The sequence below is a fragment of the Quercus suber genome, unplaced genomic scaffold (genome assembly GCF_002906115.3).
Source record: "Quercus suber isolate HL8 unplaced genomic scaffold, Cork oak 2.0 scaffold_433, whole genome shotgun sequence".
Taxonomy (NCBI): Eukaryota; Viridiplantae; Streptophyta; class Magnoliopsida; order Fagales; family Fagaceae; genus Quercus; species Quercus suber.
Window position 1 is genome coordinate 634,089 of NW_027069884.1, and position 24,685 is coordinate 658,773.

At 38.3% G+C, this 24,685-nt stretch overlaps 1 protein-coding gene across 1 annotated transcript; it reads left to right on the plus strand.

Annotated features, from left to right (window-relative positions):
* The first annotated feature begins 128 nt into the window (after window positions 1-128).
* LOC112027585 (dnaJ homolog subfamily C GRV2) lies at window positions 129-24,473 on the plus strand. Its single transcript, XM_065761886.1, is given in 40 exon segments — window positions 129-1,105; window position 1,223; window positions 2,050-2,283; window positions 2,487-2,574; window positions 2,671-2,694; window positions 2,697-2,878; window positions 4,902-5,003; window positions 5,082-5,144; window positions 5,455-7,695; window positions 8,311-8,673; window positions 9,840-9,980; window positions 10,579-10,971; window positions 11,077-11,571; window positions 11,973-12,196; window positions 12,288-12,632; window positions 16,712-16,779; window positions 16,782-16,901; window positions 16,904-17,004; window positions 17,616-17,745; window positions 17,748-17,972; window positions 17,975-18,126; window positions 18,552-18,612; window positions 18,615-18,896; window positions 18,980-19,018; window positions 19,021-19,209; window positions 19,212-19,283; window positions 19,286-19,320; window positions 19,397-19,673; window positions 19,676-19,696; window positions 19,699-19,759; window positions 19,761-19,857; window positions 20,379-20,503; window positions 21,510-21,550; window positions 21,553-21,632; window positions 23,415-23,440; window positions 23,442-23,467; window positions 23,470-23,480; window positions 24,147-24,186; window positions 24,189-24,305; window positions 24,308-24,473. Coding segments are annotated over 40 exon segments (7,755 nt in total). The 5' UTR covers window positions 129-686; the 3' UTR covers window positions 24,352-24,473.
* The last annotated feature ends 212 nt before the right edge of the window (window positions 24,474-24,685 follow it).

Below are 24,685 nucleotides of genomic sequence, written 5' to 3' on the forward strand. Positions count from 1 at the left end.
CGTTTTCTTCTTAAAGTCGATCCATTCTAGCGACACTATATAGAGTTTAGACGGTTCAGATATTGCTTAACCAGCAAGTAGCCACGTCATCAGTTATAAATCACCCGCAGGTGATGATATCCTCACAGAATTGTTTTGGCCAAACGAAAATTGCTTTGAGCATTTGACAGTATGGTACCTCACAGCGAAGCCTCCTAGCTGTTCTCTCTCTCTCACTCACTCTCTCTCTCTCTAAACTGCCAATTCTCAGTTCGATCTCTCTTTCTTTCTCTCTCTCTCTCTCTCTCTCTCTCTATCTCCGATTCAGTTCGAACACATTTTGCGATCTTATCTATTTTTATCAGTTTCCAAATCAAAATCACAGATTCAAAAAGCATTTTTCAAAAGCACACTTTTCCTTTTCCTCTTATAATTTAGATGAAGAACTTTAGGTCTAATTAGGTTGCGTTTCGTCGAATCGAAGATTGGATAAATTCGTAAATAAAGATCAGAACTGGGGGCGAATCAGTCCGGGCCTCACCGAAGCCCGGGGGGTCGGCATCCGGTGCGGGACTCTGGTTCTTTCTCCGTTCTCAACATGCGCCACATCACCACTCCCTCGCCTACCTCGATTCCCTGAGCCGCCCCGCACCCAATCACCCCAACCACCACCACCGCCGCCGCCGCCTCGGCGAAAAGCCGCCACCATGGACTCCTCCGTCCACAGTTCCCATTCTGCCCCTACCCTCGTCGAAGAGCCCGAGTACTTAGCGCGCTACCTCGTCATCAAACACTCCTGGCGCGGCCGTTACAAGCGTATACTGTGCATTTCCAGCGTCTCTATAATCACCTTGGACCCCAACACTCTCTCCGTCACCAACTCCTACGGCGTCGCTTCCGATTTCGAGGCCGCCGCGCCGATTATCGGCCGTGACGACAATTCGAACGAGTTTAATTTGAGTGTGAGGACCGACGGGCGTGGTAAATTCAAGGGGATGAAGTTCTCGTCAAGGTATAGGGCTAGTATTTTGACCGAATTGCATAGAATTCGGTGGAATAGGTTGAGTGCCGTGGCCGAGTTTCCGGTTCTACATCTCCGGCGCCGGACCTCGGAGTGGCCCCTTTTGTAAGTTACTGCTTTACTTCTCTCCCTTTTAATTGTGTGTGCATTGTGCAATGTGGTTATTTACTGTGTTAACTGTTTAAAAGTTGATTGTAAAATTCAAGTTTGTTCGGATTTTAGTGTGGTTTTAGGTTTATTTTTGATTTTATGGTATCGTGAAGGTTCGGTTATACGAGGCATTAGCAGTGTGAATCAAATGTTAAGAGTTGTTGAGACTGTATGAAGGCACAAAAAAGTGTCTTGCTGCTTTAGTAGACAGCAAATTTGATTAGAAATGAAAATTTTTGTAACCAATTGTGAGTAGAGCTTGTTAGTTAGGATAGAAACTTCGGTGCTAATGGACATGAAAGCAACTTATGGAAAAGAAAAAAAAAAAAAAAGACATGAAAGTAACTTCACCAAGTATTTTGTACTAATTTTGGAATGGTTAAGACTATATGAAAGACATAGATATGTTCACCTACATATTGCGGAGTAATCGATATGAATGATTACTTTTATTTATTTATTTTTTAAGTAATAAACTTGTTTGTTAACTCTACTATCCAGCGAGTAAGTTTAAGTTGGAAAGACAATTACTAAAAGGATATAGTTCGCTTGACAAGAGCTTGATTACTATTTTTCTTCCAATTTAGCTGTGACCCAATAAAATCTCTGCAACATTCATTGTCAAAGGCCATTGATACAAATAGGTTAAACTTGGCAGCCAATTTGATACATCTAGGCTTTTGCTAAAGTGAATGTATGTAGCGCAGAGGTCTTGGATTTCTTCTAATATATTTTTTTTAAAAAAATTTATGATTGGTTGTTAAATCATAGGGGCACTAGTTACAATAACCAAGCTCATTGAAATTGGTATGACTATATATACAATGTACCTCACTATTCTTAAATTGTACTTTTCAAACTACTAAACCTTTTGTATTTACAACTGGTGACTTATACAGAAGCTGAAAGTTACATATGCTGGTGTTGAACTTATCGACTTAAAATCTGGAGACCTTCGCTGGTGCTTGGATTTTAGAGATATGAATTCCCCTGCCATTATTCTCCTCTCCGATGCATATGGGAAGAAAAATGTTGAATATGGAGGTTTTGTTCTTTGCCCTTTATACGGAAGAAAATCTAAAGCTTTCCAGGCTGCTTCAGGGACCACGACTTCTTCTATCATCTCAAATTTGGTATGGCTGGCATCCAAAACAGTTATATATATATATATATGTAATTTACTGACATTTTGCCCAAGGTTTCCTTTTACCTCTGAAGTGCCCCTATGCAAATAACTCAGACTTTACTTGAATGCTTTGTTTATCCCTTTTGGATTGAGTTGATGCACTGGGAAATATTTTGCAGCAAGACTTATATAGTTGTACCTTTTTGGCAGACTAAAACTGCAAAATCAATGGTTGGCTTGTCACTATCCGTGGATAGTTCTCAATCCCTCAATGCGGCAGAGTATCTGAAGAGAAGGGGTAGTGCAGTAGTTCCTGCTCTTTTTAGCCATAGTCATTTTCTTTTGTGTTTCAGCTTTTGATGCTTCTTAGTTTATGGAAACTTGTCAAATACAGCAAAAGAGGCAGTAGGAGCAGAAGAAACCCTTGTGGCGGTTGGTCTGTGACAAGGTTGCGGTCTGGTGCACATGGAACTCTTAATGTTCCTGGATTGAGTTTGGGAGTTGGACCAAAGGGAGGACTTGGGGAGCATGGTGATGCTGTATCTCGTCAACTTATTCTTACAAAGGTTTCACTTGTTGAGAGGCGGCCAGAGAACTATGAAGTAAGCTGACCGAATTTTAGTTTTTGAACTTTATATTTTGGGCTTTTGGTAGATGTTAGAGTTGGAGTAATTACTCCTTGTGTTAGGCTTGACGTCATAGACTTTTGATCATGTTTTCAAAATTAAGGGAATGAGCTGCTAGTTCTTTACCCTCTTCACAATGATTGCTCAATCAATGCATTTATAAATAAGTGGTACTTATTATGGATTTTTATTTTTTGATCAATGAATTTTAACATTGTTTTGTCTAAATTCTTTTATTTTTATTTTAATAATTGTAATATTGAAGAAGCTGAAAAAATTACAAAAGATAAAGGAAATAGCTTAATTATATAGCTATATACTCTACTTATCACAGATATATACACAACTGTCCCCCCAAAGAAATCAAGCATACAATGAATACATAAAATCTATAAGATTAGAGGGTTTACACTTATCTCCCCTTTTTTTTATTTGTAAGTTTTGGCCTAAGGTTTGGGTCTAAACTAAAAGCTCACGCACATCAAAAATCGTAACAGGATTCTCTTCATTTCACTTTAAATGGAGAGAGTTCATTCACAAATAAGATTTTATTTTGTGGATATGACAGTGTACAGAGTGCAACATCGTTTAAAATTTTAATTGATGTGTCATTGGATACACCTTTAGATTTGTAATAATTAATCTGAACCATGAAATAAATCCATTTTAAATGGAGAGGATCCCATACTCAAAAAAGTCATCCTATATCTTTCCTTCCATAATTGCCACAAGCCAAATAACACATGAGAGCCCTACATTGCAGGCTCCACATCTGAATGAATTAGGTCAATTTGTCCAACATTGAAGTAACATATACAGTGTTTTAGGCATCACCATCTAACCCCAAACAACAAAAAGACAAAAGTATAGAACTCTGCAGCAATCGGGGAATGTGGCAAATGATCCATGTTCTTACCACTTCATTTACACATACAACACCATTCCATAATAGTCATCATTCGTTTAATAAAATCATCTACTATTAAGTGTTTTCCCGTCCATATAGAAAATGCATCCCTTATATAATTATGATCAAATGTCTTCACATATGATCGTTCTCTTAAGTTAAACCTTAACCATTTCCCCAAGAATGAATTGTTAAAAGTACTACTTAACTCTTTGATACCTAGGCCTTGTATGTGAAGTGGTGAGCACAAAATCTTCCACTCCACTAGATGAAGTTTCATCTCCTACACAATACCTCCCCTAAGTTCTTAATAATTGTCATGATCATGTTGAAGAAAATTAATATCCTATTTATGAAAAAAGAAACAAATCGGATTTTTTTTTATACATAAAAATAATTTTATTGACCAAGACTACGTCATGAAAATAGACATGAAATAGCCTAAAGAATTATAATTGGAAAATATCTACATATGGATCAACTCTATGAAAGAGTGAACTTACTATTTGTGAGACCTGATACAAAAGACCACTCATAAAGAGAACTAATGAAGGAATAATGAAAATAAAGAGAACTAGTGAAGGATGTTTTTAATTGAGTTGACGTACACTCCACATCTGCAAAAGTACAACGATTTTTTTCCCTCCATATAATCCACAAAATGTAAAGGAATAAGGTTCTAGATATCTGAATTAGGCCCCTACTTAGCCACGCACATAATAAATCAAGAACCTACTTCGGTAATACACACTGAACCCAAACATCCTAAATATCAAACTCCACAAATCAAAGGCCACACTACAATGAATCAAGAGGTGGTCCACTACAACGGCACATACAACATCAACTCACTATTGGTAGCCCTTCCTGATGAGGTTCTCACATCATATGGCAAAGCATTGCAGATTTTTATACAAATCTTATAATTCTGATTAAGAGAAAAGTACATGCAAGTAGAAGATGATCACATGCATTTAAAAATGGGAATAATTTTCATGTATTTAACACTCTTTTAGGATTATATTTATGTAGTTTTGTGTGTGTTTATTGGAGTAATATGAAATGTTGAGAATCATCACTAGATGTGTGCAGGCTGTTAGCGTTCGTCCTTTATCTGCAGTAAGCTCTCTAGTTCGATTTGCCGAGGAGCCCCAGATGTTTGCAATTGAATTTAATGATGGATGCCCGATCCATGTGAGCATTTATTAGCTTCACTCTTAATTATTGTTTCACTTAGGGGTAATTCTCTGATGTGTATGGCATGAATTGTAGGTTTATGCAAGCACGTCTCGAGATAGCTTACTTGCAGCAGTTCGGGATGTGTTGCAAACAGAAGTAGGTAGATGTGTTCTCTCTTGGATGGTGAAATGATTTTATTTTAGATTTTGTAATATGAAGCTTTAAATCTTTATATTTTATTTTAGATGTGCTCTCTTGGATGGTATTTCCAATGGAGACACCAGGGTTCAAATCCCCCACCCCATAGTATCTATTAAATTATATATATAAAAAAAAAAAAAAAAATCCTTATATTTTACCATGATTCTAATTAATTGCAATTAGATGATTTTTAAAAATTTTATTAGCGATAGATAACTTACTAAATTTCATGTGATGTGGTTGACCCTTGAACTAAATTGTGTAGGGTCAGTGCCCAGTGCCCATATTACCGAGGCTGACTATGCCTGGTCATCGCATTGATCCGCCTTGTGGAAGAGTTCATATACAATTTGGACTACAAAGTCCGGGCACTGATATGGAAAGTGCTTCCATGCATTTGAAACACTTAGCAACAAGTGCAAAAGATGCTGTTGCTGAAGGTGGTTCTATTCCTGGATCAAGAGCTAAGCTTTGGCGTAGAATAAGGGAGTTCAATGCATGTATACCATATAGTGGACTTCCACCTAACATTGAAGTACCTGAAGTGACTTTGATGGCCTTAATTACAATGCTTCCAGCTACTCCAAATCTTCCTCCAGAGGCTCCTCCCTTACCACCCCCTTCACCTAAAGCAGCTGCAACAGTAATTGGCTTTGTTGGATGTTTACGTAGATTGCTGGCATCAAGAAGTGCAGCGTCTCATGTGATGTCATTTCCTGCTGCTGTTGGAAGAATAATGGGTTTACTCCGAAACGGTTCAGAGGGTGTAGCTGCTGAAGCTGCAGGCCTTGTTGCAGTACTTATTGGTGGTGGTCCTGGGGATTCAAACTTATTAACAGATTCTAAAGGAGAGCAGCATGCTACAATTATGCACACTAAGTCGGTACTGTTTGCTCATCATGGTTATGTTATTATTCTTGTCAACAGGCTGAAGCCTATGTCTGTATCACCTTTATTGTCAATGACTGTTGTTGAAGTTCTTGAAGCTATGATATGCGAACCACATAGCGAAACTACTCAATACACAGTTTTTGTTGAACTATTGCGCCAAGTAGCTGGATTGAAGCGTCGTTTGTTTGCACTGTTTGGACATCCTGCTGAAAGCGTTAGGGAAGCTGTAGCTGTGATTATGCGTACAATTGCAGAGGAAGATGCAATTGCTGCAGAGTCCATGCGTGATGCTGCTTTGCGTGATGGTGCGTTACTGAGGCATTTATTGCATGCATTTTTCCTTCCAGCTGGTGAGAGGCGAGAGGTTAGTCGACAACTTGTTGCCCTCTGGGCAGATTCCTACCAACCAGCTCTAGATTTATTGTCCAGAGTTCTGCCCCCTGGGCTAGTTGCTTATTTGCATACACGTTCTGATGGAATTGCTACTGAAGATATCAATCAAGAAGGATCATTAACCAGTGGAAGAAAGAGACGTTTACTTCAACAGAGGAAAGGTCGTATAGGAAGAGGACTTGCACCTCAAGAACAGCCCTCACCTTCTGTCAATACTTTTGAAGTTGGTGATTTGGTGAGGCAGACAGTTGCTGGTGCGTTTAAAGGGACAGATGGCTACCAAAAATCTGCTCTAGATTCAAATCTTGGACAGACTACAACTGATCAGTCTTCCATTGCTCCCACTGATGATAACTCAACCGGTGAAACTCCCTTTCCCAGTGTTCCACAAAACGATCAGTCAGCTGTTGCTGGTTCAGCTGATGCTCCATCAGTGAGTCTTCATGAGGCATCAGAACCAAATGGTCCAAATTTGGTTGATTCTGATGCCAGTATAGCTGGTTTACAAAACACAGGCCTTCCAGCTCCTGCTCAGGTTGTTGTGGAGAACACACCTGTGGGCTCTGGAAGGCTACTTTGCAATTGGCCTGAATTTTGGAAAGCTTTCAGTCTCGACCATAATCGTGCAGATTTGATCTGGAATGAGCGTACCAGGCAAGAATTACGAGAAGCTTTGCAGGCTGAGGTTCATAAACTAGATGTTGAGAAGGAGCGCACTGAAGATATTGTTCCAGGAGGCACTGCAGTAGAGATTATGACTGGGCAAGATAGTGTGCCACAAATATCTTGGAACTACTCTGAGTTCTCAGTTAGTTATCCTAGCTTGTCCAAGGAAGTTTGTGTGGGTCAATATTATCTGCGCTTGCTGCTTGAGACTGGCAGCAGTGGCAGGGCTCAGGATTTTCCACTGCGTGATCCAGTTGCTTTCTTTAGAGCACTCTATCATCGGTTCTTATGTGATGCTGACATAGGGCTTACAGTAGATGGTACTGTTCCTGATGAAATGGGTGCATCTGATGATTGGTGTGATTTGGGAAGATTAGATGGTTTTGGAGGAGGAGGAGGTTCTTCAGTTAGAGAGCTTTGTGCAAGGGCAATGGCAATTGTGTATGAGCAGCATTATAAAACGATAGGCCCTTTTGAGGGAACCGCTCACATCACAGTTCTCTTGGATAGAACAGATGATAGAGCTTTGAGGCACCGTCTTCTCCTCCTTTTGAAGGTATCTTCAGATTGTTTCCTGTGATTTTATATTTTCAATTTTTCTCTTCATGAGTGAGTTGACTTGATGCCTACTTGCTACCGTGTTCTGTTGGGCATACTGGTGTGAGTGATATATGTTATCTTTTGTTTCTTTCTGCTGAAATTATTCTTGACTCTGTTCCTTTATAATTTGCATTCCAACCTTTTATTGACTAGGATTTGCTTGTGCAAATTGAATTTATTGATCATGTTTCAGATTGATTGCTCTCTCTGTCTCTCATGTTAATGTGTGTTGTAGTGGAATGATCACCATTTACTAGGAATTCAACAGTGAACTCATTTTTATAGTGTTAACTGATAACCCTTAGAGACATTCTCATTGTCCTTTTAACATTGTTGAGGCCTATTTTTGCTGTCTTTAACCCTGTTCTACCATTTTGCTAGTTGCCAGAGATGAAACTCTGAATATTCTGCATAGGAAATCAGTGTTTTCTGATTTTGATTATCTGAAACCAACCTGGTACATGGAAAGGGCCTGAGATCTAGGCAAAGCCTGAATTGAAGTTTGCGTTTGTCATCATGATTTTAGCATAGTATGATGAGGTAACAATTACTCTATTGTATGTATGTGCAGGCTTTGATGAAGGTTCTATCAAATGTGGAGGCTTGTGTTTTGGTTGGAGGGTGTGTTTTAGCTGTGGATCTTCTGACAGTGGTTTATGAGGCTTCAGAAAGGACTTCTATCCCATTGCAGTCAAATTTGATTGCTGCTACTGCTTTCATGGAGCCACTTAAGGAGTGGTTGTTTTTTGACAAGGATGGTGCACAAGTTGGACCTGTGGAGAAAGATGCTATTAGGAGGTTCTGGTCAAAGAAAGCCATCGATTGGACAACAAGGTGCTGGGCTTCTGGGATGCTAGAGTGGAAGAGATTGCGTGATATCCGTGAGCTTCGTTGGGTGCTAGCTATTAGGGTTCCAGTTCTCACTCCTACTCAGGTATTATCCTATCACACATGGACATAATGCTGATCTGTTTTTTGGTTGCTAGTGTCCTTGATGTTTCAGGAAACTTTCCCAAGAAGTTGAAGTTGTTTGACTGTACTTGCAGTTCTATCTCATTTAATTGATTTTAGCTCAATACTAATTATGTTGTATCTATTGGTTGTTATTTGATTTGTTTCTTACTGTCCAACTTTGAAGTATTCTTCAATCCTTTGTACAATTGATTGTCCTTAGTCTTTTGGAACCTGTAAACTCTACTTGATTATTTGTTTTGTTATCGATTTTTGAATTCGCTGCAAGTAAATCAGTGTTGCTCTTGTCTAGAACATTTTGCCTTTAATGGAATCAAGCCTGCAGTGCTGAAGTGTCATACTTAACTTATAATTGAAGTACTGTATAAATTGGGTGCTGGAGAAATTGCATATCATTGATTTTACTTGTTTATTTCTCTTGAAATCAGTACTTTCTCAAAATATTTTTCGGTGTGGGAAAGGGGCCATTAATTACACTCCGTTTGTTTCATTGGAGAGCCTTATGTGAAGATAGTTTTCCATATTATTCGATGTTTGGTAGCATATATATATATAAAAAAAAAAAAAGGTAAAAGGAAAACTATCTTTAGTCAGTAGAAAACTTTATTAAAAATATGACTTATTTTTAAGAGGTGGTTTTCGACGAAAATTTTTCAGAAAACAACTCTTATCTCACCAAAAAATGTTGTGAAGGTGATTTTCAAGGTCGCTATGAAACACAGGTAAATGAGATAGTTTTCTAGAAAATGCTCTTTGAAAAATGACTCATTTTCCAAAAAACTTTAACGTTGAAACAAATGGAGTGCAATGGTAAAAGTCTTGAATTATCAAGTGTAGTATTTGGGTTAAATTCTTGACAGCAGCTACTTCTTGTAAATATGCTGAAGTTTGGACTGTATCTAATCTCCTCCCAGAAGTTGTGTAGGCTCTTACATGGGCTGATGGCCATTTTTATTTTCAATGTGCAAAAGACTTGTATGTTGCAGATTTTCATATAGAATATTTGCAATTGGTAGCTATACAAGTGTATTTCTGGTTCTTTTACCATCTTAGAAATTGCGTCTGTAACTTTTTCCTTGTCTTATTTCATTTTCTTGATACCTTTTGATAGATTTAATTTGTTTTCAGGTAGGAGAGGCAGCATTGTCCATATTACATAGCATGGTGTCTGCTCATTCAGATTTAGATGATGCTGGAGAGATAGTTACCCCAACTCCTAGAGTAAAACGGATCTTGTCCAGTCCACGCTGTCTTCCACATATTGCACAGGTATAAAATTCAGTTTGTAATGCTAAATGAGTCCTGGGTGGCAGCCTGATTGTCTCCTTGGACTTGGAATGATTGTCCGTATGTGAGAGAGGGAAAGAGAGTCACTACTCCTAGAGTAAAATGGATCTTCTCTAATCCACTTTGCCTTTAGATATTACACTGGTGAATTTTGATTTTTTTTTTTAAAATAAAAATAAATTCTAAATGAGTCCTAGGTTGTAGTATAATGGTCCCTTTGGACCTGGAATTATTGTCGGTGTGTGTGTGTGTGTGTGTGTGATGGTCTCTTTTTAATTTTTTTTACTTAATGAGTCCTAGGTGGCATTCTGATGCTCTTTTTGGACCAGGAAAAGTTGTGTTTATGTCAAGTGTCTTTATTGTGAAACCTATGATTCCTAGTTTTCTATTTATGTCAAGCATGTGTATATGTTATTTCAAGTGTGTCGACATTATATAATCTTGATTCGTAGTTATTAATTGAATATGTGTGGATAATTAGGTGTTTGTTTTTGGAGGTGCTTGCCTCTTAATTACTTATGAAACCTGGATGGTTGTATAGCACTCATTATCCTCGATTCTGTTTGCCAAATTAATTTAGGCTATGCTTTCTGGGGAACCAAGTATTGTAGAGGGTGCTGCTGCTTTGCTGAAAGCTGTTGTTACCAGAAATCCCAAGGCTATGATACGTCTATACAGCACAGGCACATTTTATTTTGCCCTGGCATACCCTGGATCTAATCTCCTTTCAATTGCGCAACTTTTCTCAGTGACCCATGTCCATCAAGCCTTTCATGGTGGGGAAGAAGCTGCTCTTTCCTCATCATTGCCTCTGGCAAAACGTAGTGTATTGGGTGGACTTCTTCCTGAATCCTTGCTGTATGTCCTGGAGCGTAGTGGTCCAGCTGCCTTTGCTGCTGCAATGGTTTCTGATTCTGATACTCCTGAGATTATATGGACACACAAAATGCGAGCAGAAAATTTGATTCGCCAGGTATTCCAAACCTTCAAGTGGGGCGCATGCATTATGTGTTCCATTTGCTTAAGGAAATTTTTCTTCAAACTACAACTGAATCTATGCTTCATTCCTTTTCACCAGGTTTTGCAGCATCTTGGAGATTTTCCTCAGAAGTTGTCACAGCATTGCCACTCTTTATATGAGTATGCTCCTATGCCACCAGTGACATACCCAGAGCTAAGAGACGAAATGTGGTGTCACCGTTATTACCTTAGGAATTTATGTGATGAGATTCGGTTTCGAGATTGGCCAATCGTTGAACATGTTGAATTTCTTCAGTCATTACTGGCAATGTGGCGTGAAGAGTTGACACGAAGGCCCATGGATCTTTCTGAAGAAGAAGCTTGCAAAATTTTAGAGATATCTCTGGAAGATGTGTCAAGTGATGATGCCAATAAGAAGTGTTCTTTTGAGGGGGTTGAGGAGATATCTAGCATATCCAAGCAGATTGAGAACATAGATGAAGAAAAACTCAAGAGACAATATAGGAAACTTGCAATGAAATACCATCCAGACAAAAATCCTGAAGGACGTGAGAAGTTTCTTGCTGTACAGAAAGCTTATGAGCGCCTGCAGGTACACTTCGTCTAGATGTAGTAATATCAATCTTAAAATGATTGAAATCATGAAAATGCCAATGATTACCTATAAAATTTAAGTGATATTCCCATGGCCATTGGTACTTTTAGATAATGGAAGTTATATAAGAGGCCAGTTATTTCATAATATGGGTCTGACAACATAAATCTGCACATACCTGTATCTGGTACCTTGAGTCCTTAATTTAAATTGACAACATTTATCTTCCAATAAAGATCAAGAGTTCTACTTAATATCATTTTGAAGTCTTTTCAATGTTGAAAGATTTGAATCATCAATATTCATTTATCAAAAAAGAAAGATTTGAATCATCAATATTCAACTTCGTCTCACTGTTTTAAGTTTGCTAACCCTTTACTCAATATGACTGTTTGTAGGCCACCATGCAAGGGTTGCAAGGTCCTCAACCTTGGAGGTTGTTACTTCTATTGAAAGGACAGTGTATATTATACCGACGATATGGATATCTACTGGAGCCATTTAAATATGCTGGCTATCCCATGTTACTCAATGCAGTTACTGTGGACCAAGATGATAACAATTTTCTTTCTTCTGATAGGGCACCCCTCCTTGTTGCCGCATCAGAGCTTATTTGGCTGACGTAAATCCCAATATTCAATTTAATGATTTCAGTATAATAATTGAACTTCAGCATGCACATGTTTGATTACTCATGATTTTCTCATGTTTAGGTGTGCATCATCTTCATTGAATGGTGAAGAACTTGTGAGGGATGGTGGGATACAACTGCTTGCAGTTCTTCTTTCCCGTTGCATGTGTGTAGTTCAGCCATCTACTCCTGCAAGTGAACCATCGGCCATTATTGTTACAAACGTTATGCGAACCTTTTCTGTTTTGAGTCAATTTGAGAGTGCCAGGGTTGAGATGCTTGGATTTTCTGGACTAGTTGATGACATTGTTCATGGCACTGAACTTGAGCTTGTACCTGCAGCTGTTGATTCTGCCCTCCAGACAATTGCCCATATTTCTGTGTCCTCTGAATTGCAGAATGCCCTACTAAAAGCTGGGGTTTTATGGTAAGTCAGCTTACGTTATGTTTGTAAACCCATTGATCAGAATATACATTTTATTTACAGTTTTGAGAATAATGATAGCTTGACCAATTTACCCTTTCAACTAGTACAATATTACTCGTACAACTCCCCCTCAAGTTGGTATATAATTACATATGTATATATAGTCTGAAACTTGTTACATAACAAATCTAGTTGAGCCTTGCATAATGCTTTTGTGACCATCTCAGCAACATGGGCCCTTGTAGAGATATATGGGGTAGTAATCACACCACTCTACACTCTTTATCAGAGAAGATAACAATTTACCTCTATATGTTAAGTTTGCTCATGGAACACTGGGTTGGACCCAATATGAATTGATGCTACCATGTAAATCCACTGACCAAAAATCTGTGAAGCACCGACGCGGCTCCAGAGGAGCCGCACCGGAGTCGGACACTGCGGGACGCGGGGACGCGGCAGGGACACCGCTGACCGCGAGTCCGTGCCGCGTCGGGACGCGTCCTGCCACGTGGAATCGCCGACTCGCGCCGACGCGGCGCGAATCGGCCCGGCGCGGCGCGAATCGGGCCGTATCGGCTGATTCGGCCAAAATCCAAAATTTCGGTTCAGGCCAAAATTAAAAAAAAAAAAACGGTGCGAAACGCACCGTTTGAACCTAACCTAAAAATCCCTCAGACCCTCACAGTCTCACGCACTCTTCACTTCTCAAAAATACTCCCTCACTCCGTCCCTCTTCTCTCTTTCTCTCTGTGCTCTCCGCGGCTCGCCTCCAGCCTCTCCCTCTCTGCCGTGTTCTCTCCTTTAGGTGTGCTCTCTCTTCACAGCTTCCCTTAGTCTTTGTTTTCTAGTATTTCAGTATTTCTCTCTTCTTTGTGCTGTGTTTGTGTGCTTGCTAAAAACTGATTTCGTCCAAACTCCAAACACTCTCTCTTCTCTGTGCTGTGTTTGCTGTGTTTGCTAATATCTTAACGCCCACATGGAATTAATTGATCCTAATATATTTAGATTCAGAATATTCATAAAATTTGCCCACTTGCTGTTTTTAGTTTTTTTATTAGCCTTTTGTATTTTGCTTTTTGTTTTGAGTGTGGACTAGTTACTGAATTTTCTGTCATGCCTACTGTAATACTAATATCTTTTTGATTGAATGAATAAAACGATGGTGGGATTTGTGTGTATTGTTATTCTACTTATAAAGTATGCTTAGCAATATATTAAAAATATAAATAAAAATATTTTTAATAATTTTTTAATCGCTGAGTCCCGCCGCACCCGCACCCACCTTTTTCAAAAATCGCCGAGTCCCGCACCCGCACCCACCCGAGTCCCGAAACGCACCCCTGCTTCCTAGCCAAAAATATCTAGGTTTAATGAATGAATATCATTAGCTCTAATATATATAAATATATATAGTTTTGAGAATAATGAAATTGTGATTAAGCAGATGGTATGGAAATTACAAGGGAATGGCATCTTTTCTGTCTGCTCTTATTATGAGGCTATTTGTGTGCATCAACAAACTCTTTCCCCTAGAAGAACATTTGGTGTTCTAAGGTCTTGTTCTTTGTTTGTGGATAAGAAACTTACTACCTTTAATAAGGCCTTATTAGGAAAATGGTTGTGGCGGTTTGGAAAAGGAGAGGATCGGTTATGGAGGAGGGTGGTAGCTTCAAAATATGGGGAAGATTGGGGGGATGGACCTCAAAGCTGGGGAGGGGAGTTCATGGGTGTGGATTGTGGAGAGGTATTCACATGGGATGGGAGGATTTGGCAAAAATTGTCAGTTAGTTGTTGGGTTGGGGAATAAAGTGAGGTTTTGGCAAGATAGGTGGTATGGGGATCAACCCTTTCAATTGGCTTTTCCAAGGCTGTATGGTATTGCCATTGATAAGGAGGTTTCTGTTGAAGCTTCTTTGTTAAGGCAGGGGCCGGAGGAGAGAAGAATTTGGAATGTTCGTTTTATTAGAGATTTTAATGATTGGGAGATGGATGAAGGGCTGCATTTTCTTCGTATATTGGGAGCCAATACTCCTCCTATGGATGTTGGAGACCGGATGAGATGGAAGTTGAAGTCTAATGGGGTTTTTAACATCGGTCGTTTTATAACAAATTAAGGGATTCTCCCTCAATTGTCTTTCCTTGGAAAGTTATTTGGAGAGTATTAGCCCTAGGCGAGTTTCTTTTTTTGTTTGGTGTGTAACTTGGAATAAGATCCTAACAGGAGATAACTTGAGATTAAGGAGATTGGTTTTTGTGGATTGGTGCATTATGTGTCGTCATTGTGGAGAGACGGTTGACCACTTCTTCATTGTGAGATGGCTTATCAGTTATGGAGTTTTGTCTTTGTAACTTTTGGCTTGTCTTGGGTTATACCTAAATCGATTACAGACTTGCTCTATGGCTGGTGAAATTGGCTGGGGAAGCATTCGTCTCAGATTTGGAACTTAGTCCCGTTGTGCATTTGGTGTATTTGGCAAGAACGGAATCGGAGGACTTTTGAGGATTTGGATAGCTCCAGTGATCAAATGCTTGCTTCTTTTTGTGGAACTCTTTTTGATTGCTCTCGGGCGTGGGGACTCACGTCTAGTGATTCCCTCCTTCTTTTCTTTGTTCCCTTTCTCTTTTGTAATTTGTTGTTGTTTGGTTTTCTTTTATGTTTTTGTCTTGTTTTTTCTAGATTTGCTCTATGTGCTTCATGCATAGAGTAGCCTTTCGTGTGTTATATATATATATATATATGATTCTTACTTATCAAAAAAAAAAAAAAAAGGTCTTGTTCTTTGTTTGGACAACTACCTGGGGGAAGATCCTTACATATGATAATAATATTAAGCAAGGTCTTACCTTTGTTGGGTGGTGTTCTATGTGCTGGTTTAGTGGGGAGACAGTAGATCACTTGTTGATCCATTGTGAGGTTGCTTTTGTGAAATGGAGTTTGGTTGCTAGATTGTTTGGGATCCATTGGGTGCTACCAGGGAGGGTGGTTGATCTTTTATCGAGGTGGAGCAATTGGTTTGGGAAGCACTATTTGGCAATTTGGAAGTTTACACAGTTATGTCTGATGTAGCTATTGTGGAAGGAGCACAATAATCAGGTCTTTGAGGATAAAGTCAATTCAAAGAACCAACTCAAAGACTTGCTACTTCTATTTTTGTTTGACTGGTCTCCTGTGTGGGGTTTCACAAATAGTACCTCTTTTCTAGAGTTCAAAGAATCACTCTTTGGGCATAATTTTGTATTTCTTTTAAGTTATGGAGTGCTATCATCGTGAGCCGATCATAACCTTTTTCATTAATAAATTATTTTACTAATAAAAAAATAATGATACCATGACTGATTTACCCTTACAACTAATAATATTAATATAACAAATTTTTCAATATATCTATCTACCACATTGCTTAATCCCACCCTTTTTGTTAATCCAAAGCGGTAGCACAATCAGCTTGGGACCATGCCTTCATGAAGCGAAGTCACTAATTAGAATCTCCCCTTCCCTCTCCCCTTGGGGAGTTGGCTGCTTTATTGCTTTGCTACTAAATTTTATGGCATTTCTAGATAAGGTATCTTCTTACTTAATGGGGAAAGGAAAAAAATTAGATATACTTTGCAAAAAAAAAAAAAACAATTTACATTGTTTTTGGCATTGATGAAATAATGGTTAAGTCATTAAATACATCATTTTCTATTAGCTTAAGCTTTTGGGACTAGTGGTAATTTATCATTGTTTCAAATTAGGTGGTCTAAGTTTGAACCCTATCCCCACTCTACTCTCATTTAGAAAGCTATGAATTTCAAATGTTGGTCCCCATATATTAAGAGTGAGTTTGGGTCACACATAGGAGTGTGAGAATAATGGTTATGCAATTTCAAATTTCCTATTAGCTTAAGCTTTTACTGTAATTTATTAGAATCCAGTTCATTCCATCCCTTTTTGGCTGTGGGTGTAATCAATGGTTTATATTGTTAAAAAATGATTTTATTTTCTATATATTTTTTGGGCCATTAAGTATATGAGTTTTTCTTGTTGAAACTTAAATATAATTGTCATAATACTTATAATTTGGTCGAATTAGGTACCTTTTGCCACTTCTGCTTCAGTATGATTCAACTGCAGACGAATCTGATGCGACAGAGTCACATGGGTTGGTGCTAGCGTGCAGATTGCAAAAAATTTGCATGCTGTGCGAGCTTCTCAAGCCCTATCAAGGCTTAGTGGTTTATGTGCTGGTGATAATTCAACTCCTTACAATGATGGGGCAGCTGATGCCTCAGAGCTTTGCTAACTCCTAAACTTTCCAGTATGTTAAAAGATCAACTGCCAAAAGACCTACTGTCTAGATTAAATGCAAACTTGGAGACTCCAGAGGTAAATTCTTTGAATTTTTCTGTTTTCACCTGTTTATTAGAACAAATGTTTAAGCATGGGCTTTTGATGCTGATGAATGACAGGCTAAACATTCATCTGCGTTTTAGACAAATGCTAAACTTGAAATTTTTTTGTGACGTCATGAATAAAATAAATAAAGTTCAAATAAATGCCTTTGCCTAGCAAGTAGTTTAATATAGAGAAACCAGAGTAAGAGCTTAGATGACAGGTTTTGATAAATAAAAATAAAATAAAATAAAATGGTGATGATGAACCAGCATATCCTTATGGTCTTGTATTCCTTTTTTGGGCTGACTATTTTCTTGAGCCTTCAAGCCTGTCCTCTTTAGACTGTGTAACTAATTGTGGGTTTCAATGAGACAATCCTGCTAAAAGTTGCAGTTCAATATTTGTAGAATAGAAAATGGAGGTTCAGAAAGCTTATAGAAATCGAGGATCCAAAGGCTTGTATGCTCTATTAGCACGTGGAGTTACTTAATCAATGGCTTTTTTTATCATTAATTATTATCTTCCTTAGGCATTTTGTTGCTGGTGTGATTCTTAATTTGTTTTGATTTATTGTTCACAATGCTAACTGCTTGTGGTTTTAGATTATCTGGAACTCTTTGACCAGGGCAGAACTACTGAAATATGTGGATCAGCAACGAGAAAGCCAGGGTCCTGATGGTTCATATGACCTAAAGCATTCACAGGTCTTTGTGTATGAAGCACTATCTAAAGAACTTTTGTTGGCAATGTTTACTTGAGGGTCTACAATGATCAGCCAGACTTTGAGATCAGTGAACCAGAAGCATTTTGTGTTGCTCTGATTGAGTTTATATCACATCAAGTGCGTAACAGGTGTGCTACAAGTCTTGGTTCTCAAGATGAAGTTAATGACAGTGGCTTATCTCCTGAAGCATCTAAGCATCCAAATGAGACGGCTCATGTATCAGTTAATGACAGCAGGAAACATCTGAGAACCAAAGTGAAGTGGCTGCTGCATCGCTTGATGAACAGAAAATTTCTGATGATTCTTTGGAAGTATCTGATGGACAAGTGGCAAACAAGGAAAAATTTGATGTGTTTAAGAACCTTCAATCTGGATTGATCTCACTTAAGGTGCATATCTCATTATTTTTTTTTAATTATTTTTTTTGGGTGGCTAAATAAAACTGGGGGGGGGGGGGGAGGGAGGGGGAAAGCCACCACAACCTTACCTAGGTGTGGCCAATAGTCGCTTCCTACAGTGCCTGAGGGGCCTAGACTGGCCGACAAGGTGTGGGATCCAAGTGGGTAATCCACGGGTGCCCCTCAAGTGGGATGAGCCATAGCCTAACCTCAACCCCACATCAGGATCCAGTTGTTTCAGGCAATGGGAAGCGATAGTCCCTAATCTGAGTCAACATCACAGTGTCACCCCTGTGGGTTTGAACTCAGGACCTACCCATACTAAGGCTAACCTCAGGGTCACACCCTTGCCTAGGTGGTTTGCTATATTGAGTTGTTATTCAGGTGGTGTGTCTGATCCATTCTTATACTTGCAGAACTTACTGACAAACAATCCTGGTTTGGCGTCAATATTTTCTACTAAAGACAAGCTCTTGCCTCTTTTGAATGCTTTTCTGTGCCCGTTGCATCAGAAAGCAACATTCCTCAACTTTGCCTTAGTGTACTATCACTCTTGACTGCATACGCTCCCTGCTTGGAGGCTATGGTTGCAGATGGATCTAGTCTTCTTCTTTTACTACAAATGCTTCACTCTGCGCCAAACTGTCGGGAAGGGGCTCTTCATGTTCTTTATTCCTTGGCAAGCACACCAGAACTTGCTTGGGCTGCTGCCAAGCACGGTGGAGTGGTGTATATTCTTGAACTTCTTTTGCCCTTGCAGGGTAATGAATTTTCCTTTGTCCTTTTTTCCCCCTCTTAAATCTATTAGATTATAAATTATTAATAAGAAAACTATGATGTGCAGAAGAGATTCCCTTACAGCAAAGAGCGGCGGCAGCCTCTTTGTTGGGAAACTTGTTGGGCAGCCAATGCATGGGCCTAGAGTTGCAATAACATTGGCAAGATTCCTTCCAGATGGTCTAGTATCAGCTATTAGGGATGGTCCAGGTGAGGCTGTTGTAGCTGCCCTTGAAATGACTACAGAGACACCTGAACTTGTATGGACACCAGCAATGGCAGCTTCTTTGTCTGCACAATTGCAACTATGGCAGCAGACCTTTACCGCGAACAGATAAAAGGTCGTGTTGTTGATTGGGATGTACCTGAGCAGGCTCTGGGCAGCAGGAAATGAGAGATGAGCCACAGGTATCACCTTATATTTGCTATGATTAGCCTATAGTTTTCATACTTTTGAATGAACTAAAAGTTCATGTTCATGCAGGTTGGTGGAATCTATGTCAGGCTGTTCTTAAAAGATCCCAAATTTCCCCTAAGAAATCCAAAAAGATTCTTGGAAGGACTGCTAGATCAGTATTTGTCATCCATTGCTGCCACACATTATGACACACAACCTTTTGATCCTGAGCTTCCTTTGCTTCTTTCGGCTGCTTTGGTTTCATTGTTGCGGGTGCACCCTGCCCTTGCAGATCATGTTGGATATCTTGGATATGTGCCCAAACTTGTAGCTGCTGTGGCTTATGAGGGAAGACGAGAAACAATGCATCGGAGGAGGTGAATAATGGAACTATGCAGATAAAAAATATGAATCTGATGACGGATCAGCACAGCCCTCACAAACTCCACAAACGTGTTCGTCTTAGTTGTTTACGTGTACTACATCAACTTGCAGCTAGTACTACTTGTGCTGAAGCCATGGCAGCAACTAGTGTTGGAACTCCCCAGGTACTTGTCAATCTATCTGTTTTTCTACCGTTAAAATGGTTGTCTTGTGGATTCTATTAACTGGTTTTGTGACAACCATAGGTGCTTGGGTTTAAAGGGATGGGCATCTAAACAAGTCTGTAAAAAGGCATTTGGAATTGTTTTCTAAGAATAAATGATTTTAAACTGCAAATCCTCATCCTGATCTTGTCAATTGTACAGTATTGGGCTTTTTCTTCCATCTCTTTTATTTTTCTTTTTCTTTTTAGATAAATTTGTTTATGTTTTAATTGCATTGGGAAATTTCAATTTAGAAATTTTAAAATTTTATTAGATAGTAGATGATCTGTTTTTCATTTTATAGATAGTATGACTACCTTGTTGATTCTGATTTTTGTTCACGGGTTGATTAGCTTCTGGATTGTGTGAAAGGTTCCTCTATCAGATTGGTTTGAAACTTGATATTGTTGGTATGTATTGTACTCTGCATTGTTCCTTAATCTTTATCCCTGGTTTACTCCTGTTTATCTTGTTGTTCCCAGGTTGTTCCTCTTCTAATGAAAGCAATAGGATGGCAAGGCGGAAGCATACTAGCTCTTGAGACACTAAAACGTGTTGTCGTTGCCGGCAACCGAGCCAGGGATGCTCTCGTTGCACAAGGTCTTAAGTGAGTAACTTCCATTGTCTGTTCCATTAATTACTCCATAGGTTTGCTTCAGTTTTCAATTGTGTGTGGTCTGTACCTTGCAGATCGTTATTTGTTGTAAGATATGCTAAAACACGCGCACACATGCTAGAAGAGTTACATGTGTTTGGGTAGCATGTCAATTATATTTATAATCATATAGAGTGCTCATGAATTCTGTTCATTCTACTAAAAGGCATTATGTGTTTTTCGAAATTTTATCTTACTATTAAACTTGATGTAACTACTCAAAATTTTAATGATTCTAGAGTCCATTTGTGAACTCATTATTTTAATCTAATAATAAATAAATAAATAAATACATAAATTGCATTTGTTGTTGATATGGTTGAATGAGAAACATTGGCTGACACTGATCATAGTTTCCTTTTTTCAAAAATATTACCAGGAAAAAGAATGAATAAGAGAAATAGTAAAATTTCCCTAATTTACTATACTATTTACTAATATGGCTTACAAGCTAATTTATTTCTTGATAGCTGAGTAGGTGACCAACTGTTTGGTATGATATAATTATTGGTTGTGAGACTTCATTCACCTAAAACTAAAATTAGGTGAATCTGAAGTCATTATATCATGAACAAAGTTTATATAAATAAATGTGATGCCAATGTAACCGGATCAGGCTTTACCTGTGCCAACTTAAAGATAATGTCATTGCCCTTTGACTAATTTTTCCAACTACAGTGGACATTCTTGCTGCAATTGTACTTATCTTTCTGGCTGTAATATTCATCATACATTAATTTAGCCTTTTGAGGCAAACCTTCTCAAAGGATTTTCAATCTCGTGGTAATATGTACATTTATGGGTGCTCCAGATGCTTAATCAGTCTGCATGTGGATATCAAATATTTTTGGCTGGTTCCCTGTGTGTGAACAGACATAGAAAGAGTTGTGATGTGTTTCCTATATCAAATCACACTTCCTGTGCTTTCTGATATTGGAACTAAGTGTGAATAATGCAGGGTTGGTCTTGTCGAAGTGCTCCTTGGCCTTCTTGATTGGAGGCTGGAGGAAGGAATGGACTTTGCTCTCAGATGAAGTGGAATGAATCTGAAGCATCTATGTGCAGAGTGCTTGCAGTTGAGGTTAGAATTTTATCATTGTAGATATTTTTTGAGTTTTGTTTTTAATTGGGCTTTGTCATTATTCTATGAAGTTTTGCACAACTCTCTACCTAGTGTAAAACCATGCTTAAATTTTTACTATACCACTGGCTTACCTCTCCTAAATTAGAGTGAGGTTTTGGTTGCACAACTCTCTACCTAGTATTCCAATATAATTGTTATTTGACAAGAAAAAGAGAGGTTATTATGATGTCATTGTTTCTGTTCTAGTGTCATTGCCCATTTTAGTTCCTCTTATCCATTTAAGGCTGTAATTGATCCATGCTTTTAGACATACCTAAGACTTGATAAACTTTTCTGTTATATGCATTTAAAATTTGGTTATATCCTCACCAGCATTGGTAAAAGTGTGGGGCACACTCAAAAGGGCAAAGGCCCCAGAGCTAAGGTGGAAAAGCAAAGTGTGCGCCTGATTTAAGTGAAGGACACATTTTTTTAAAAAAAAAAAAAAATTGGAAATAATTATTAATGGGAAATCAACAATCAAGTGATCAAATATTATATAAATTGAAAATAAAATTTTATATAACTCTCTTGTGCTAAAAAATATGTGCAACCATTAATTTATTTACTTAATGAGTATGGTTATATGAATTAATTAATATAAGTCTAAATGCTATGTTCAACATCAAATGGTAAAGTAACTAAACAATTACCACAAATAAAAAATATCACACTTTTTTCTTTTCATGAATGAACTAGGAGTTCCAGGATAGAGCAGTTTTGGTACAAGCAGAAAATCCAAGAGGGGAAGTGGGGGATAAAAATTAAGAGGCATGGGTTGTGCACTGTGCTTGTGGGTTACTGTTTCCGGAAGAAAAATCAAGAAGTAAAGAAAAACCTAATAGAATAAGAAGAAGAAGAATTAGGGGTGGGAGTATCAGGACAACTTACAGGATGAAACCCAAAAGAGATAAGTGGCGTTTAGGTGTGTGGGTTTCAGGATGTCACAGTAAAATAGAGTAGAGAGAGAGAGAGAGAGACATACCTGGTAAAGGACTGGGTAGAGTGACTCTGGTCTCCAACTGGGTCTTCTAGAATTTGTAAAGGGAGGGGAGTAGGCTTTAGTGTATAATAGCATACCATACATTGACTTTTATATAAAAAGCTCTGGAAAGCTTCTTTGAATCCGCCTCGCTTTAAAGGCAAAAGCGCTGGGGCGTGGCACTTTGTGCATAAGCGTGCTTTGACCAATCCTCACTATAAAAAAATAGTTGAGTTGCATACCAAGTAGTTGGTGAGACAGTATTGCTGGCTATTCACAAGTCACACACCTTTGATTTGATTTTATTTTCCTGTTCTTTTGAACATCCTAAGAAAGATTATTAACTTGTATTATCTTTGGAACATTCTTTGTTTTTTAAACTACATTTGCTTATTTGGTACTAGTTAGAATTGTTAACCTGTTTTATGCATTTTCCATCTTATCATGTGCTCACAAAGACGAAACTTGTGTCATTTTTGTTAATTTGCTCTGAATTAGAGAGAGCTTTTGGTATCCTGAAGGATCTTTTCATCTTTTCATGAGGATTGTTCACAAACCAGAAGAGATTTTTCAGACTTTTTTGAATTTATTCAAATGCTTTCTGACCCATGGAAATTCTTTTTGTTTTTCTTTTTTCCCTTCTTTTTCTTCTCTCTGGGGGCGAAATTGGCTCAAGATGCATAGTTTACATCTGCAAAGCTAAATTTGTGCCATTTATTTTGGTGGCTTAAAACTATCTGGTTTGAATGTTCATACAGGTTTTGCATGCATTCGCCACGAAGGGGCCATTGTACCAAAGTGCGTGACATATTGATGCATCTGATGTAAGCCTTTACACACCTTTTCATTTTCCAAATCTTCATGTTTGTGGTGTAATTTGTTTGTGGGTAGTATCTTCTAACTATATTGTGCAACCCAAAACTTATTTCTGGAGAAAGTTCTTGAATTTGCCTCCTGAACTGTCTCTGATACCCTGATATCTTACACTTTCTCTTGCTTATTAATGGGAAACAAACATATTTTGTGATAAGATTCTATTGCATTTTATTTCAACTGTATAAACCTTAAAGAGCGTTTAGACAAACCTGACTACCTCAGTCCTCAAGGTCGTCTTTGTAGGACAAATAATTGTCCTTTTCTGTTGTTGTACTTGCCCGCCAATACTGGGTTACTAGAAGAAGCTTTTTTTTGGAAAAATAATATAAATTTATTGTGAAAGAGGAGATACTTATGCACACAGGATATGTACACACAGTATTCCTAAAATTATAAGCTCTAATCATTACAAAAAAAAGAGTGAATATAAAATAGTAGTTAATAACTGAGATCTGTTTGTTTAACTCATATCAAAACCCATAGCAGTATTTTGCATTATGTATAATTTAATCTCTACAGAAGCTTTAGGAATGACTGATTGGAAGAGTGGTTAGTTTTGTAAATTTAATAAATAGATTGTAATTCATTTGATGGTCATGCTGCCAATTTTGCAGGTTTGGAGTGCTTATAAAGATCAGAAACATGATCTTTTCCTGCTTCAAATGCCCAATCTGCTGCTGCAGGGGTGGCTGGTCTAATTGAGAACTCATCATCCAGGCTCACTTATGCCCTTCCAGCTCCCCCGCCACAGTCCGCTCTATCAAGACCTCCTGCTTCAACACATACGACTCAAATGGGAATCAGGATCACCCATCATAGTACAAAAAACTGAAGACAGATCCATGATCATGAAGCATATCACAATTTACTCATTGTATAGCACACTGTAAGTTTTAATCTTTTTTGTTTTTTGGCCTACTAATCTTTCTCAGGGTAGATAATCAGAGGCAGTGTTGCAATTTTCTAAGTGAAAAGTGGAAGGGGTAATCTATTTATTTTCCGTGTAAAGAGGACCTCATACCTTTTGTATATGAGTTGGTACTGCCCAATTTGTTATTTATAGATGAGAGGGATTTGTGTGAAATTTATAAATGCTAAATTTTCTTTAATTTTTTTTCTACTTAATCAATATTATGCACTTCTTTCTCATATT